Raw genomic sequence first — 16,916 nt, forward strand, 5'->3', positions numbered from 1 at the left:
GCAATGCAGCATGTCAACCAAAGGTGGCCTGAATTTGTTTGTGTTATTTGGGCCATATTCTCAATTTACCACATGGGCCACTTTAACTTCACATCCAGATGCCACCTTGCCCAGCACAAGATTAGATTAGATTAGATTAGATTAGATTCAACTTTATTGTCATTGCACAGAGTACAAAATACTTAGACAACGAAATGCAGTTTAGCATCTAACCAGAAGTGCAAAAAAAAAGCAGAAAAAGTGCAGAGTATGTGCATATGAAAAGTGGAATATGTAAATAAATAAGATATGTACAAACAAGGCATGTTTGCCAGAAAAAAGCCCACATTTGTTTCTGGATATTTGGGGCAAGTTTGCTATTTTACAAGCAGGCAACTTTAAGTTCCACGTGCATTTTGTGCGGGCCACAAGAAGACCAGAAGTGCTGCACAATTGCCTGAATTGCCTATTATTATAATATTGTTCCACATAATTTGGAACATGAAATAAACATCTTTTCTAATTTCATTATTTTAATGTTTAAAAACACATTTAATACATTATATTTCTATGTAAAATATAACTTATCTGTACATGTTTTATGAATTGTTTATTCATCTATCTATCTATCTATCTATGTTAATTTTCAAAGCAACAGGTGGCAGTAGAGCTCCTCTACTGTTCCGTCACTTTGAGAAATGGCCGAAGAAGGGGAAGAAGGAGGAGGAAGAAGGAGGAGGAAGAAGTAGGAAAAGGAGCAGCAGAAGAAGAAGTGGTTAAAAAAAACAAAAAAAGAAAACATCAGCGACACTTGGCTGTGTGTGAACAAACAAGGTTACACAGTTATCTGAGGTATATGTGACATCCAGTTTGTTTGAATGCATAATGAATAATAATGTTCCTACCTGCTGGTGTTATAAACATGCCTCATGTTACCCGTCAGAGCCACAGGAGGAGTCAGTCGTAAATATTGGCTCGTCCGACTCGTTCTGCTACTCGTAGCTAACAGTTAGCTGCTCGGTTGGCTGCTAGCTTCCTACAGGCGTTGACAGGTCGCTGCTGTGCTGTCGGTTTAACCTCATGTGATGCCTTATTTTGTGGAGCTGGACACTGTCGGGTTAGGCAGCCAGGTGTAAGCTAATTTTAGCCCCTGTGTGTCGTCCAGCTGGCCGCCTGCCTCCTCTCATGCTAACAGTGAAGCTACCTGCTAACAGTAGCCGCCTGCTAAACATCTACTGCGGTTGTTTTCAGTTTAACTAACACGAGGTTTTGTCAGACAGGCGACACCGTGTTGTGATTAATTAACCTTTTACCTTGTATCGCCTCTGAAGGGTCCGGGGATTGGTATTGCTGCTCGTGCTTATTTGCTGGAGCTACGCCGTGTTTCTCTTCGGCTAACTGAATTAGCAAACCTCAAAGCAGCGTAATTTAATACCATCTGCGGTGTCTACGCGTGTAAATCAACTTCTACAAGGTTTGGACAGATGTGGTGGTGCCGCTACATGTCAGGGCTCATTCGTCCTCAGTTTATTCAGGATCAACTCTTTCTAAACTGAACAGCATGTTTCGTATGTGAAGAGAAGCCTCCACGTCACACAGTCGGAGAACAGATTTCATAATAATGGTAATATTTCTTTGTAGCAGCAGTGAAGTTCAGTCTTAGTTGCTTTTCCCCCGTCGAAATCCTGCCTTTATTATACAGTACACTTCTACATTAGCATGATTACATCAGCAGACCCCCAGTGTAACGTCTTCAAATGTCTTGTTTTGACTGATATGCTCTTCTGAGCCAGCATGACTTTACAATGGTGAGAAATTCATCACATTGGAGAAGCTGACCTCAGAGAGTATTTGATTGGTAATTTAGTTAAATTATTAATCAACTATAAAAATGGATACTTGAACTTTCTATCAATCCAATTTAAAAACCTCACTCCTAATTTCAATTTAATTGCTCTTTAGTGGTTAGTGATTCGGGTTGAAATCTGTCATGTTGTTCACTGTGATCAAAATCCCTGCTGATTTTTTACCTCATTCTGTTTCAGGAAGCAGCCTGATGCATGATGTGAGCTGTGTGGTATGTAAAAGCCTCCTGAAACCCTGGAAGTGGCTGCTGATATGCTGGACCTGAGACTGGCTCCAAGAAGCCCCCAGTCTCCATTTTTCATGAGAGTCTGGGGAAACGTTGCCACAGATTATGGATCTAGGATATCACCTTCCATGAGTTTCCAGTTTTACAGCGCTTCAGTCAAACAGCTGTAAGGGACATGGAGTGGGAAGCAACTGAGAAGGAGATGGATGGAGTTACAGACACTGACGAGGACATCCCTATAGGTGATTCCACCTTAGAGACCAAATCTAGTCAGTGTGAGGACAGAGAGACTGATGATGACGGCGAGCAGGAGAACACAACCGCCAGTTTCAAATCTCAGGACACCCCAAACCCAGCCACCCCACAAGACTTCGGAATTGATGAAGCAGAGTATTGTGGATCTACAGCGGCCAAAGAGGACACTGAGCAGGTTTCGGATGGGTTCGAGCATGACGGCGAAGAAGAGGAAGATATTGAGAAGGAGCAGCACATGAATGGAGAGTCTGGCTGGAGGAGCCTGGGAGGCGGGCGGAGATGCAAACTGAAGAGCAGTGGTTCATTTTCAGAGCAGAGCAGTCAAAGTGCTTTTGCTTCTTTTCAAAAAAGCAATGTTATATCCAGCGGTGGCCGGCACAAGCAGACCCGCAGACGTCACCACCACCATCAGCAGAACCGGAGCCGCAGGCGGACAGGCAACCAGCTCATCTTAGCTTTCAAGGAGATGCTGTCAGAGTCTCTCAGCTTCTGGTGCATCTCCTGCGTCCACATGATGATTGAGATTATTGTCACATTAACTCACAATTGTGGAGTCTGTGTGGAGGCTGTAGGAGTGAAACTTTATAACTTTGGACAGCAGCTTCTTTCAAAGATCACAGATATACACGGGATGAAGGCGGATGCTAGTCGGATTTTGAAATGGACTAAATGCACAGGAGTAGACGTGGTGGATAAAATTGTCAGGTCGGTGAAGTGGGTAAAGACAGCTGCCTTATCTTGTTTCAGACTTTTCTGTGCTTTGGCTATTCTCGGGTCCCAGTGGGCAAAGGGTGTGGTGGTCCGACTTGGTGGAGAGCGGGGAAAACGCTACTGGACATCTTTTCTGGAGTCAAGGTTTTGGAAGCGGGTTGTTTCCCTGTTGGAGAGAGTTCAGAGACGGTTCAAGAGAGATGCCCGCGCACCACCATCCACACATGAGTCACCTGGCAGAGCAGGGAGGGGCCAGTCCGGCCAGGAGCTGGAGAGACTGCTGGCCTTGGCCGAGATACCGGAGAACGAGCTTGACCCCTTTACAGTGCTCGGTGTGGAGGTACACGCCTCTGAGGCTGAGCTGAAGAAGGCCTACAGACAGCTGGCTGTCCAGGTGTGTGTGTGTGAACTACCTGTGGCTGAGTGAAAAGTTAAAAATGTTATGGTTGGATGTCTGAAATAATGACTAATAAACTGCATCTGAGGCTGAAAGTTTCTTTTTTACTCATGCAACCTTTTCCTCTGCCATTTCTCTTTCAGGTCCATCCAGACAAAAATAAACACCCACGAGCTGGAGAGGCGTTCAAAGTATTGAGGGCTGCCTGGGATATTGTCAGTAACCCAGAGACACGACGAGAGTATGAGTTGTGAGTATGCAGGAACAGTGGTCATTATAGAACCAAAATAAAAACATATTTTCAAACATTTACTGCATTTCGTAAATGTTTTTTCATCTTTTGCGAAATAATAAAAAAATATTTCCTCTTGTACAGTTTTAATACAGTACAGTCAATAGAATAGATCATTATCATCTTCTTGTTAACTACTGTAGAGTGAATGATCATCACAGTGAACACTAATTCTTTTGCTTTACCAAACTTCTCCTTTGGTTTCAAGAAAATCTCCTGCACTTTAAATTTCAAAGTGAAATAGCGATAATAAAAATAAACGTCACCAGCCTGTAATGTAGCACAGCACTGACCGGTGTGTTTAATTCCCACACAGGAAACGCATGGCAGCAACTGAGCTCTCCAAGTCCATGAACGAGTTTCTCACTAAACTGCAGGATGACCTGAAGGAAGCCATGAACACCATGATGTGCACCAAGTGTGAAGGCAAACACAAGTACGTCTCTGCACATCATATATCATATATATCACATAATCTGCAACCACAGCTTAATCATCTCCTCTGTTTAATCTTTGTGTATGACACAGCTGAATCATGTAGTGTGCAGCAGACTCTTCTCCACAGTTGTTTCCTTCATGACCTCTGTCTGTGTGTGTGTGTGTGTGTGTGTGTGTGTGTGTGTGCGTGCGCGCAGGCGGTTCGAGATGGATCGTGAAGTGGCGGAGGCCCGGTTCTGTGCTGAATGCAATCGTTGCCATAGCGCTGAGGAGGGGGACCTATGGGCCGAGTCTAGCATGTTGGGCCTTCGCATAACATACTTTGCCTGTATGGACAGCAAGGTCTATGATATAACAGGTGACCATCAGGATTTTATGTACAGATCATGTGTCCTGAGCTAACGTGCAGTATTATCAGTATGTGTCCCTTTTGAAGGTCAAGAATTTCTTTCAGTATACGTTTTCTATCTCTCGTGTTTCAGAGTGGGCAGGTTGTCAAAGAATAGTCATTTCTCCTGACACTCACCGTGTGCCCTATCACATTTCCTTTGGTTCAAAGAACAACAGCAGCGCCACACGACACAGGTATGTGCCCTCGGATGAAATAAGTGCTTAAAATTGAATGTATATGGGGAGTCAGGAGTGGTTCTATTCATCCTCCTCCTCTTCTCCCTCTTCTCCTCCTTTTAAAGATGTTAACGTATGCAAACATGTAAATGTATCAACTTCATTTTGACATTTTCTTCAATCCTCTGCCAAAATCTCCCCTTCCACTGGGAAAAATGAATGTAAGATAAGATAAAACTGTATTAATCCACAAATTCAGTTGTTACAGCAGCAGGCAGGTCAGAATGAGGTAGACAAGAGAATACAAATATCAAAAGAGAATATATATATATAAAATACACCTTTCATTGCAGAAGTGGTTTGAAATGTTATTGAGTAAGTGCAGTGGCACAGGATGATTGCACAAGCATGTCAAAACTGTGTTGTTCATAAGTATAAGGAGACATTTGGATAGACGTGTCCATATGTGTGCAGGTTAGAACATTTGCACACTTATATATCAGTATATTTTATATAGTACAAGTGTAGAAAGTTGTATATAAATATGTAGGTATAAACACATCACAATAGTATGTAGTTATAGTATGAATATAGAAAGGTATGCTGGTATAAATATAGATGGCTGAGAACTCACAATAAATGGTATAATACAGGTCATGTTCAGAGGAAACTCATGTGCAAATGGACATTTTCCATTGGAAATAATGCATATTAGTAGAGTGACATGAGAAAAACCAGTGTAGTATTTTATGTCATTCTGGATGGTGTTGTAGAGTCTGACAGCAGTGGGAATGAAGGAGCTTCAGAAGAGTTCCCTCTTGCACTGTGGGTGGAGCAGTCTGCTGCTCAAGGGGCTGCTCAGGGCCCCCGCAGTGTCATGTAGGGGGTGAGAGGTCCATGATGGAATTCAGCTTTGCTAACTTTCTCCTCTCACCCACTTCCTCAGTGGAATCCAGAGGGCAGTCCAAGACCGAGCTGGCTCTCCCAACCAGTTGATTTATTTTTCTGTCCCTCTCAGTGCATCCGCCCCCCCAGCAGACAGTGGCTTAGAACAATGCAGAAGCCACCACAGTGTCGTAAAATTTTTTATTTGAACCAGCATCCTGCTGTGTGTAGCATAGGAGCCCCCCCATGTGTTATGCAATGTTGTGATAATATTAACAAACAATATTCTTGTACAGTTTGTATTTTTAATAAAGATATACTTTACGTTCAAATTGATCATCATCATCATCTCACAGTTCATTTCTTTGCCTTTTGCTGTAATTTACTTGGCTCATATGCAGTTATAACATGACGTCTAAAGCAGAAAAGAGCAGCTCTAAACTTTGGCTCTAGATCTCTGAACTTTTCATCTTTTCCTTCCAGGACAACCTCGGAGAGCGCCACAGGCCCAACCAATCCCGCTGACTTGCAGGACTTCTTCAACCGCATCTTCAAAGGAGGACCTCCTAATGACATGGCTGCCAACGGGGGCTTCTTCCCCTCAGGTCCCCCTCAGCACCCACCACCTGGTGCTGGGGTTCCGCCGTTCTCCCCTCCCCCAGGCCAGACAGGCTTCAACATGCCGGGGGGTCCACGGCCAGAGCCCAGCGAGACTTGGGCTGAGAGCGGCAAACCCCCCAGGAGGAGGAAGAAGGTCCGGAAACCCTTCCAGAGGTGAAGTCTGTTCACTCCTCACGGTATCAATAAAGCAACACAGGGAGACAATAAATAATGGCCATGTTTGTCTATCGCCTGCCTGTTGGCATGCCAAGATCTGGACTGAAGGAGATGAATGTGGGTAAGGATCAGCCAGAGGAGAAAGAGACTGGATCATGAAGAGGAGTGTGTGTGGACTGAATACAGTATTGAAGGAGGGCTGAAGAGGTGGCAGTGGTGGTGCTTTACCTCTCATTTTACCTTATTTTTCTGTTGGTCTTTAAGACAACTGTAGCCTTGGCATTGAAATCCTTTTCAGGATGCTGTCACAAAACATTTTCATAATCTCCTGCCAAATCCTGCAACGCATGATTTACTCACCTGCATTTTGACACACTTCAGTTCTCTCAGTTGTGTTATTCATATTTCATATTGGATCCCAGAATATTTCAACAAGGACTCCAACACATCTTAACTAAATTGACAAAAACAGCAGTTTGAGAACTTGCTGTGGTCCTCTGGTAGTCGGCACACAGGCAGCAAACACTTTAATTATGAATGGCTCAATGGAAGTCAAATCTCCTGGGACAACCAGTGTTCATGCATATTTTGGCATTATTATTATTTTTAACAGGAAAATATCCTCTTAAAACTCATTTATCATAACATTTAATAGAGATTTTTCTATGGTGACATTTGGTGAAATGAAAATATAATTTTTTGGTCAGGTCCAATGGTTAAATGTTTTTAAAACAAGCATGTTATTGCTTTATGAAGATCAGAGTCACGGTCACACCCTGTACCCACACCCTCACGAGAGAACACTCACAACATTAGGTTTGTTTTTCAGGGTTACATTTAAAACATGTCAAACCGCCCAGTTAGATGAAGTGAAAATAAACCTGTGATGCTGTCGAGATATAAAATCTGGACGTGATGGAGTGAAAATTTCAACTTGGCTTTATTTATTTTGAGACCCACTGATTTAAACATGATGAATCTGCCTGATGTTTATTGTCTCAGACCCAGATTAGGATTATAATCACCGCACAGGTCCAATTCTAACAGCAGGAGTGAATTTAATGGTGTTTAAAAGTTAATTGGTGACGCCTTGACATTTTGAAATGTTGATATACTGTATTTTCAGTAGTTTAGAAGACCACAGAACAGATGTATACTGCCCCCTGTTGATCCACTATGTAGCCTGTTGAAAACACTACATCAACATATACAACAGGTAACCACTACCTGAGTCTTAGATGTATGATCTCATTTAACATCAGACATGCTTATTTCCTAATATTGAAGCAAAGTGGCCTTTACATAAATTGGAAACAGAGACTTTGGATCATGAGCTACACAGTAAAATGCAGCAGTAAAAAAACATTGATTCATTAAGTTGTTAAACATTTCAGGATTTTTAAATATTTTGTGCAGCAAGTGCAACTCAATGACGGATGTGACTGTTTGAGGTCACATCAGAAATGTCAGTTCAAAAGATTTTTTAGACAAGATTTGTTTCCATGCTCATATAATCTCAGTGGCTTCTGGCAGTTTATAATTAATATTAACCTCCTGACCTATAAATGCTGTGTTGACATGTTTAAAAACAGATTTCAAAATGTCAAGGTCACACTTTCACCGTGAATCTAATCTTAACCCTCACAATTTATCTCCTAATCTCCCCAGTGTTACTGTTCGTAACAACATGGTCACTTAACTAATAAGGGGTTGTATTTTGTTTTTGGTTTGAAATGACACTTTAATCTTCATCACAGGTAAATTTAGGAGCTGTTATTGTTTACACCTGATATGTGAAGATCAAGAGACTGTAGTGATACAAGACATTTGACAAAAGCTATTTTTTATATTGACAATTGATGATGAGAAATACCATGTTCAGTTTTTCTTTCTTTTGTGTTAATTTGCACACCCACCCCTGTAATAACATCCCAGGGTGTTTTGGAACAGTCATCAGTGGTTGAACATACGCAGACTCCTCCAGCTGCAGCTGAGTGGGAGGTGTAGCTCGCCGAGATCTTTTTTGGTAGAAAATGAATGTTTAGAGATTTTTGTTTTGGAAGAGTGCGTTTGATTTATTAGACCATGACGCTTCATTTTCCACTCTGGAGAAACCCCAATATGTGAACTGTTTTAGTGGGTTTGGGTGGTCGCCTCAAAAGATGAGCCTTTGTTGCAGATGTTGTGCGAGTTCGTTGAAGAAGGACGTTACGTTTACCACCTTTTTCTTCATGAGTCACTTTTTGTTCCTTTTGTACATCCGGCCAGCTTCCCAGACGTGGAGTGAGTTAGTTTAAACTCAAGTGTTTCTAGTCTCACAGATTGAGAGTAAAACAGTCCTGAATTAAGTCCATTCTATTAAAAACGATTTAATAGCCTTAAGGCAGATCAGGGCCACACCAATACCATGAGAGGTAAAAAAAATTAGATTTTCAAAGATGTCAGACTTGAATTCAGATTATCAAACCAGACAAAAATCAACAAAAATGCTTTTGCTAATTTTTCGCATTTGTTCCAGATTCCCCTGCAATTTTCAGGAGTTAAGTTCTTATCCACCTTTTCACCTTTAAACTGGTTTAAAGATCACTATAAACTGTGTTTGCCCATGTCTCGGAAACTGGAAGCTTGCTTCCAGATGACCACCTTGACTTGAGAATGTACAGTGCTGTATGTTAAAGGTAGCAGTTCGAAGTCCAAAAGTCAAAGGAAGAGCCAACACTACAGATTTTTTTTTTTCTTTTCAGGTTTTTAAACAGAATATGCAGAAGTATTGCAAAAAAATATCTGACAATCATCAGGGTTTTTTAGTAGGGAATAATGTGGCGAGTTCCCTGGCTGGCAAACAGTTTTCAAAATATCGCTGTTGGGTTTCGTTCCCCCGCTTTCTCTGGTTTTCAAAATAAAGATGATTTCCTATATGCACAATGTTTGTTCTCTTCTCAGTTACTTAACATCACAGATCAAAGTTAAAAATCATTCAAACATACACAGCGTGTGTCACAGAAAGGTTACAGGTGTCTCCCTCAGAGCAGCCTGTGAGCCTGTAGAGGTCCCATACTTCAAATTAGCCTCATATTTCATTTTACTCTAAACCCACTGAAAGTGAAAAGGGTTCTCTGTGTCACTGCTTTACCTCATATGGCTTTTCCATTCTCTGACCTTCTAACTAACGGTGCTATGGCCGAGGAGAGAGGGCAGGCCATGTGAATCGCTCGGCTCCTTACAAGGCGTTGTTTCTGCGAGGTGCAGATTCCTGCACGAGGTCTGATTTGAGTCTCAATCCCTCTCTTGACTAATTATAGCCTTTTATAGATCAGATAGAAAAAATGTCACTTAGATTTAGACTCCTTGAAATCCAAGACAATCTCTCAGACCAGTCAGAGGGAGTCTTTGGCCCTTTTCAGACCTGGTATTATTATCTGTGGGACCCCCTTGAAAAGGAGATGATACGTCTCAAGGGGTTAATCCTAATAAATAATTTCATATATAAATCCCATCAAAAGTGATCAGCTCTTGTCTGTGATCCTGTGACCATCTCACTTTCCTGCTCCATATGTAAATAATCACATACGTTACTTTATTTTGTGAAGACCAAATTATACTGTTTTAACCCAGTCGGAGTTTAGAGGTGTCTGGTGTCACTGTGTTTGTGTCGCTATGAGAGAGTCAGGATGGGCTGAACGAGACTCGTGCAGCTGTGCTGTGAAGAAAGATTTTTCCTATTATAAAAAGTAAATAGACTATTTATCCAGTGTTTTTCTATCAAACACTGTTAGTTCACTGTCAGCACTGCTGTCAGGAGTAAATTAAGATTCAGTATCTTATTCAATGTCAATTCTGAAAGCAGACTGGAGGTGTTGGGGATCGAACTACCAACGTTTGATTTATAGTGAAACTAGCAGGTCAGAGACGTCAGCTGAGTGGGCGGTCCTTCAGGACCTGTGTGAACACAAACACGCCCATGACATGTTTGTGTTCACACAGCGAAAGGAATTAGGGCATGTGTCCCTGACCACCTCTGAATGTGGTCTGAGGGTTCGGATCTCTGGACGCATTCGGGACACATTTGGGTAAGTTCAGGGTTCAGACCTGACTCAGCGCTGATCGTTGACTCCTCGTTACCTTTCTCTCTGGCAGTGAAGCGTTCCTCAGCTGTCCAGCAGTGAGCACTTAAGTTCTTCCCAACTCTGACAACTTCTCTTCAAGCGACATGGAAACAAATGGTTACAAAGCGTAGCAGATGTTTAATAAATGCATGTCAGGTCAAAGCTTTACACAATTCACAAATCATGTTCCGTTTGTCTCTGCACAGAGGAAGTTCCTGGACCACACTGTGATGGAGCGGTGACTTGTCGCTCATGGGAGTGAAGCAGATTCTGGTAAATTAAAACTTTGTACCCATTATTGTATTGTCCCATGTTACACCATTCTGGTAAGACATCAATCAAACTGTCCTTTTCCTGTTTGGATGCAGATCAAAACATTTGACACCAACATACCAAAGTGTAGAGTCAGATTTATTAACTGACAGAACTGGATCATTAATGTTTCTCTTCCTGCATGTTGGTATCGTCTCTTTTGGATGAACTAGATGAAACTAGATTTTTCATATTCATTCCGATCCCGCCAACCACCACCAGTGTCTACACCTCAGGGGGATTTTCAACACTATGCCCAGCCTCACCCCTGTCAATCATGATGACATCATGAGGGCTCTAAGCACCAAATAGACTCATTCATATCACATCACTTTCTCCTAGTTGTGCAAGACAAAAAGATTTTTCAACTGAAGTCACTCCTGGTTGAACTGACATGTTTAATTCCCTTTAAAAACAGAATTATTGTACAACACAGGTCATTTTGCTTTCCAATCATTTTGTCTCACATCACGTCAGCATCGTTTCCAAAGGAATTCGATTAATTCAAGTTTTCTTCTGCCAAACGTTTTCCATCCAAACGGGGCTGACCTCCATTTTGGGAACCTCTGATAATGATTGAAAATAAAACAGTATTTGCGAATATTATTTGGCCCAGACCTGAAGTAAAATATACTCTTGCATATATATATTTATATCTGGTTAAAAATAAGAGTATTACTTATAGTTAAAATATTTCATCCTTCACAGAAAACCTCTTCTCTATCATAGAAAAACATTTATATGATCATATATGTGACAATAACTGCTTCAGCGTTTGATGATCAGATCCACTCTTTACAACAACTTCCCTTTCAGAGCTGCGAGGATGCTGTGGAGCTGAGAACAGTCTCGATACGCCACCAGGCCTCCCTGGTTGGCCCAGCGGTCAGCTCCTTTACACTCAGTTTGAGACTGGTGATATGTCAGTTCTGCCTGGCCATCCTGTGCTTCAGAGGCAGACTGCAGACTCTTACTCAGGTCCACCACTCCCCCTCCGAGGGCTCGGAGCAGGGCGTGGGGAGCACAGGAGTCCCACTTAAAGGTGCTGCCCTCTGAGAGGACGTAGACGTCAGCGAGGCCCTGGATGACACACAGGATCTTGTAGCCGGCTCCGGAGGCATACATGAGCTTCTCAGGGCCGCACAGTGAAGTCAAGGATTCCTTCACCACCTGCTTCTCACTGGAGCTCAGCACCGCTGAGAGGCCTCGTCCCTTTTCTGATCCACATTTGGGCCGCGACAGCGAGCAGATGTTAATGTCGCCACAGGACACGCCCCAGAAGTGTTTCCCCCTCCAGCTGTCAACACAAGCACGGAGTGGAAAGGTGAGAACGTTTCACTTCAGAGAGGAGACACAGAATCAAAATGCAGGAGGATACTGAAGATGACTGACAGTTAATTCCTTCCCTCGGACAACAACATGAACCTGACAGGAGCACTGCACCCAGTCACTGAGCTCCCCCTAGAAAAACATGTCTATAAACTGTCCACCAACATCAACTTCTTCATGTAGCTGTTCATAAGGCTCCTCAGGGAGTGAGTCACCTCCTCATCTAAACACTCCCCACAGTTTAGTGACTGTTCTGACAAGTAGGGTACCTGCTCAGACTCATCTCCTAATGTTTTAAGACTTGAAGCAAAAACTGAGACTTGCAGGACGAGTACTGGCTGCGTGAGGTGAAGATGAAGATCCAGTCACAAAGACGGAAAGTGAACAGTAAATAAAGTATGAGTAAACAAAATAGACAGATGATCAGAAAACCTTCCTGCCTTCATATCTTGCTTTGTCTTTCTGCCCAGCAGTGTTCTTGATCTTCGTCAGGCTTCATTTTCAAATCCTCAGTTCATTGTTTAGAGGAGCCTGTGCTTTTTGAGAATTTTACCACAAAGTTTGAAGAGTATTTACTCGCTCAGGAAATATTCTTAACCGGCCTCTAAAAAGTCAGTTAAGGTAACATCTAAATTACATTTTGAGAAGAAGGGCGCCTATACCTTTGATTGCGTTCACAATGTGCAACTTCTTTTACCCACCGTCCATTTGAGGGATCTTTGTAGTTGAACGGCTGGTTGATGACGCCCATGACGGGCTCGCCTGTGCTCCGGAGGTAAACCCCGATCAGAACCAAAGCACAGTGCAGACCTGAAGGAAACAGGTGACCCTCCTCCAGCACCTCCTCTCGGCCCTCTATGTACTGACTGGTGGCATCTTAATTAAAAAGATAACAGAGACGATCAGTTCTCAGTGAGATCAGATGCTTAGAAATATTCACGGCGCCGAGCCCTTCACCTATGGGGTCGATCCAGATGCCGAGCTCGGAGGGGCTGAGGGGCACCGTCAGACCCTCTGTGCTGGCGTCAGAGGTTGCAGGGTTTTGGTGGATGGCTCGAGCAAGCAGAGACGCCGCCGTGCGGTCGCCATCCAGCACCGTGGCCAGCAGCGCCGCGGTCTCCTCCTCCGTACCGCACACCGTGACAATCACGCTCTCTCCTGTAGACACAGAGTCAGTGATACCTCATTTCTTTCACACTAATAACTGAATGTTCACAGAGCGCTGCGTGCTGTGACACACATGTAACATGACTCCAACACTCTGAGTACTCATCATTACCTCAAGTGTATTTTTAGCCTTTCTAACAGTTCAAACACAAACTATGAAGGTGAGGTGATTACTATTATTAACCTCTACACTCAGACAATGAGAGTCAGAACTCCTATGGTGGATCAACACCTGGCCCCATATTCTCTGTGTCTTTTCATTTAATTTGATCAAATAAGTCTCATTGAGGAATATGTCCCATGTGACCACGATATCATCAAGAACTAAAACAAAACAGCTAAAGATTTTCTGGTTCCAGCTTCTCAAATGTCAGGAAACGATGCTGCGTGGCACTGTTGATATCCCCATACATGACCTTAACTGACCCCAAACACATACATGTGGTTTGTTGTGTGTATGTTATGTGTAATATTGCATAATTACCAAGCCCATTCTCAAACTTGTTGGACTCCTCTCCATGAATGAAGTCAGCCATTTCAGGAAACTGCACAGAAGAACAGATATGACAGGATATTAAAAAGCAGTACATCCTCCACCATAGAGCCATACTTACTCAGTGACCTCTCCTACCTGAGTGCCGACATCATGTCGGATCATCTCCTGGATCACCACGTCGGCGAGCGTCTTGAAGTCCTGGACGAACTTCTTGTTCTTGTCATCTCCCGTCTTCTCTTGCACGAGGAGCTGAAACAGCGGAGCCTCCTGCCTGCACACCCGAGCCACGTTAGCCGCTTTCTCAGCCACGCGCAGCAACAGCCTCAACAGCTCAGCCATGCCTGCGTGGAGAGAGAATAATCACAATATTATTTTCAGCAATAGCAATATAACAAAATTGATATATTGCTTAGGCATCGTGAAGGCATAGCGAGGAGGTAGAATTGATCTACGTCGGATTTGTAAAATGTTTTGCTGTTTATCCATTGTTTATAATTCTCTGCTTGTGAAGAAGAGTTTAAACTATAACACCTTTTAACACTTTTAACATTATTATGCCTGACCAAAATTATGTTTCACAGACGGTTGACCAGAGGGGTCCGATGGCCTCTGCAGTTAATGATTAGATGTCTTATTTTTGTGTTAAGAGTTGCCATCCTGTCTCTGGTATTAACATAATTTTGGTCAGGCATAATATAAGCCATACACAATATTAAATGGTCTGTAGTTACATGGAGCGTTTCTAGTCTTGATGACCACTCAAAGCTCTTCACAGTTTTAACTCTTATTATTAATAAAGATATTAAGAGGTATATACGTATTATAAGTAACAAATAACTTCAATCAGGAGCAAAAAAAACACTCTTCAAACTTAAAAGAAATAATAATGTTACATTTATCATCCTTATAATCAAAAGACTGATATTTAACTTTTTAAATCTTCATACAATTTTTTTTTCTACTTGAGGGTTTATTCAAAAACTGCTACTGTGGGGGAGAGGAAAAGAGACGAGGCCAGTCATTACACACACTGAGTTAATTATAGTCTCAAAATGAAAACAGGACATATCTGAAAAAAGACAAGAGCGTGAGGCAGGGATGTGGTTTCCAGCTCTTTGCATAGTGAACCGCACAGTATCTGCTGAAGTCAAATGGTGCAGCCGTAAAACACTGCAACGTCCAGATCGCCATTTATACAGTGGGCTAGACTCAATTACACGAGTGTGAGGGAATAAAGGAGAAATTAGAAAACACCCAAAACGCATTAATACAACTGTAGAAAATACTTCAGTGTCCTCTCAGGGGGATTTAAACACAGTCTGCGGGAAAGACGGGCCTCAATGAAATAAATAGACTTTTAACACAGTGGATAGAACTTGCTCCTGTGTGTTCAATTGACTGCAGCCAGATGTGCTGCTGCTGCTCGTGACGTCCCAGATGTTTAGCTTAGCACCGGGATACGCCGCGTAGCAAAGGAATGTCCGCGTCAGAGAGCAAAGTGGCGGAGAGCTCACCTAACACCGCGTCTCCCGGGAGCTGTGTCTCCGCTCGCCGCCCTGCAGTCACCTCAGGCGGGCAGATTGATGCGGCAGGACCGGGGCAAGGCACTTCTAGTTTCTGTGAACAACAGGCGGTATCAGGGATCTCGGTCAAAAGCAACGGATCCGTCTGCGCTGGTTTCTCTACGTCACTGCGCGTTTCCTACGCGGGGGAGGGGCTGCACGACACGGCCGACACCCACAAGGTCCCGCTTGTTGCGTCACCGGCGGGGGGGGGGAGCACGGTGTGTTTCACAGGGAGCGGCCGACCGGAAGTGGAGCCGCTTTGCTGCGGTCAGGGCGTAACGTCTGTTCCTGTAAATATAATAAATATCCAAAGTCCAAAGATTAAGAAGTCCATTTCCTAACAACATCTGTCCATCCGGTTTATTGCTAAGAGTGAGATTTAATATTGATCACAGAAACTGCAGCTTTTGTGAGACTGGAATTGAAACAGCTGACCATCAGTTTTTCGATTACATGTTCTCTGTAACATTCTGGGACTGTCAACTAACATCCAGCTCCCCGCTCCCCTCTCAAGGCAAAACGTTGTGTTTAATATGAACTTAAGGGACATTAAAGGGATAGTTTAACCAAAAATGACAATTCACTCATTATCTACTCACCACTATGCCGATGGAGCGGTGGGTGAAGTGTTTGAGTCAGCAAAACACTTATAGAGTTTCAGGGGTAAATAGCGTCACAGCCAAATCCAATACAATTGAAGTAAATGGTGACCGATTCTTCAAACGTAAAATAAACAACAGAAACAAACTGAAAATGCCTCAATACTGTTCCTGTGGTGTCAGCCAAGTGTCTGTAAGCACAGACATTCGAAACAGCGTCATTTACACCTTAGCCTCAATTTCCACTGTGATGCACGAACGCAGCTCCGGAGGAGGATCACAGCAGACATCATGGTAGCTGCAGTATTCATAAAGGATAGACATTTTTTGAATTTCTGATAAATAACCAAATTCTGTTGGGCATGCACTTGTGTTTTTTCATTGCAGATATGTGAGCCAACACCAAAAAAAAAACGCTAAAGTGACAGTACAGTTAAATACACAAACATTCAGATAAGTAAAAATGTGTTAGAAAAAAATAAAACACAGCATTTCTACATCATGTCAAAAAAAGTATGTATAGTATAGATATCATGAGAAAGGACAAGAATGACGTGCGTTCTAGTGCAAATTCGAAATTCAGATTCCTCGTGTATTCTTTATAACCAACCCTATTCAGTTCCTCTCATATCTACTGTCAGTATACACCCTCCACGCAGGGCTGGACCTGTACATCTGGGGGCCCTGGGCAGGATACGTGTGGGGGACCTGCCTCGCAGTGGAAAGAGCCGCTTTTGATTACTTACAACTATTATTCATCTGAAGCTGATGAATTTAAATTATTGTCTTCAGCATTACAATGAAAAAAAAGTCTCTTTTTAAACATTTTTGGGAAAATTCATTGTTTTAGTCTTCTTGTCCACACATGTGACGTAGACTACGTTAAATGTTTCACCGTGAAAAGGCCTTACTGACAACTTTTTAAAAGTACACATTTAAAGAACAAATA

At 42.7% G+C, this 16,916-nt stretch overlaps 2 protein-coding genes across 3 annotated transcripts; one reads left to right on the forward strand and one right to left on the reverse strand.

Moving 5' to 3' along the window:
* The first annotated feature begins 674 nt into the window (after positions 1 to 674).
* On the forward strand, positions 675 to 9,318 carry dnajc14 (DnaJ (Hsp40) homolog, subfamily C, member 14). 2 transcript variants are annotated; one of them, XM_034584902.1, is made up of 7 exons: positions 675 to 831; positions 2,025 to 3,431; positions 3,578 to 3,684; positions 4,043 to 4,162; positions 4,362 to 4,522; positions 4,647 to 4,749; positions 6,100 to 9,318. In XM_034584902.1, exons 2-7 carry the CDS (start codon positions 2,247 to 2,249, stop codon positions 6,392 to 6,394), a joined length of 1,971 nt encoding a protein of 656 aa, XP_034440793.1. In that variant the 5' UTR covers positions 675 to 831; positions 2,025 to 2,246; the 3' UTR covers positions 6,395 to 9,318. The 2 variants fall into 2 exon arrangements, with proteins under 2 accessions (XP_034440793.1, XP_034440794.1); XM_034584903.1 differs by lacking the exon at positions 675 to 831 and adding an exon at positions 877 to 1,787 and having other exon boundaries at positions 6,100 to 6,802.
* A 2,075-nt stretch (positions 9,319 to 11,393) lies between these two features.
* On the reverse strand, positions 11,394 to 16,144 carry inpp1 (inositol polyphosphate-1-phosphatase). The gene is made up of 7 exons (XM_034584904.1): positions 15,968 to 16,144; positions 15,318 to 15,656; positions 13,939 to 14,144; positions 13,792 to 13,852; positions 13,098 to 13,298; positions 12,842 to 13,016; positions 11,394 to 12,108 (listed from the first exon to the last, which is right to left on the reverse strand). The coding sequence occupies exons 3-7, from the start codon at positions 14,140 to 14,142 to the stop codon at positions 11,607 to 11,609; spliced, it is 1,143 nt and encodes a 380-aa protein (XP_034440795.1). The 5' UTR covers positions 14,143 to 14,144; positions 15,318 to 15,656; positions 15,968 to 16,144; the 3' UTR covers positions 11,394 to 11,606.
* Between the last annotated feature and the right edge of the window lie 772 nt (positions 16,145 to 16,916).

This window comes from Hippoglossus hippoglossus, chromosome 5 (assembly GCF_009819705.1).
Source record: "Hippoglossus hippoglossus isolate fHipHip1 chromosome 5, fHipHip1.pri, whole genome shotgun sequence".
Taxonomy (NCBI): Eukaryota; Metazoa; Chordata; class Actinopteri; order Pleuronectiformes; family Pleuronectidae; genus Hippoglossus; species Hippoglossus hippoglossus.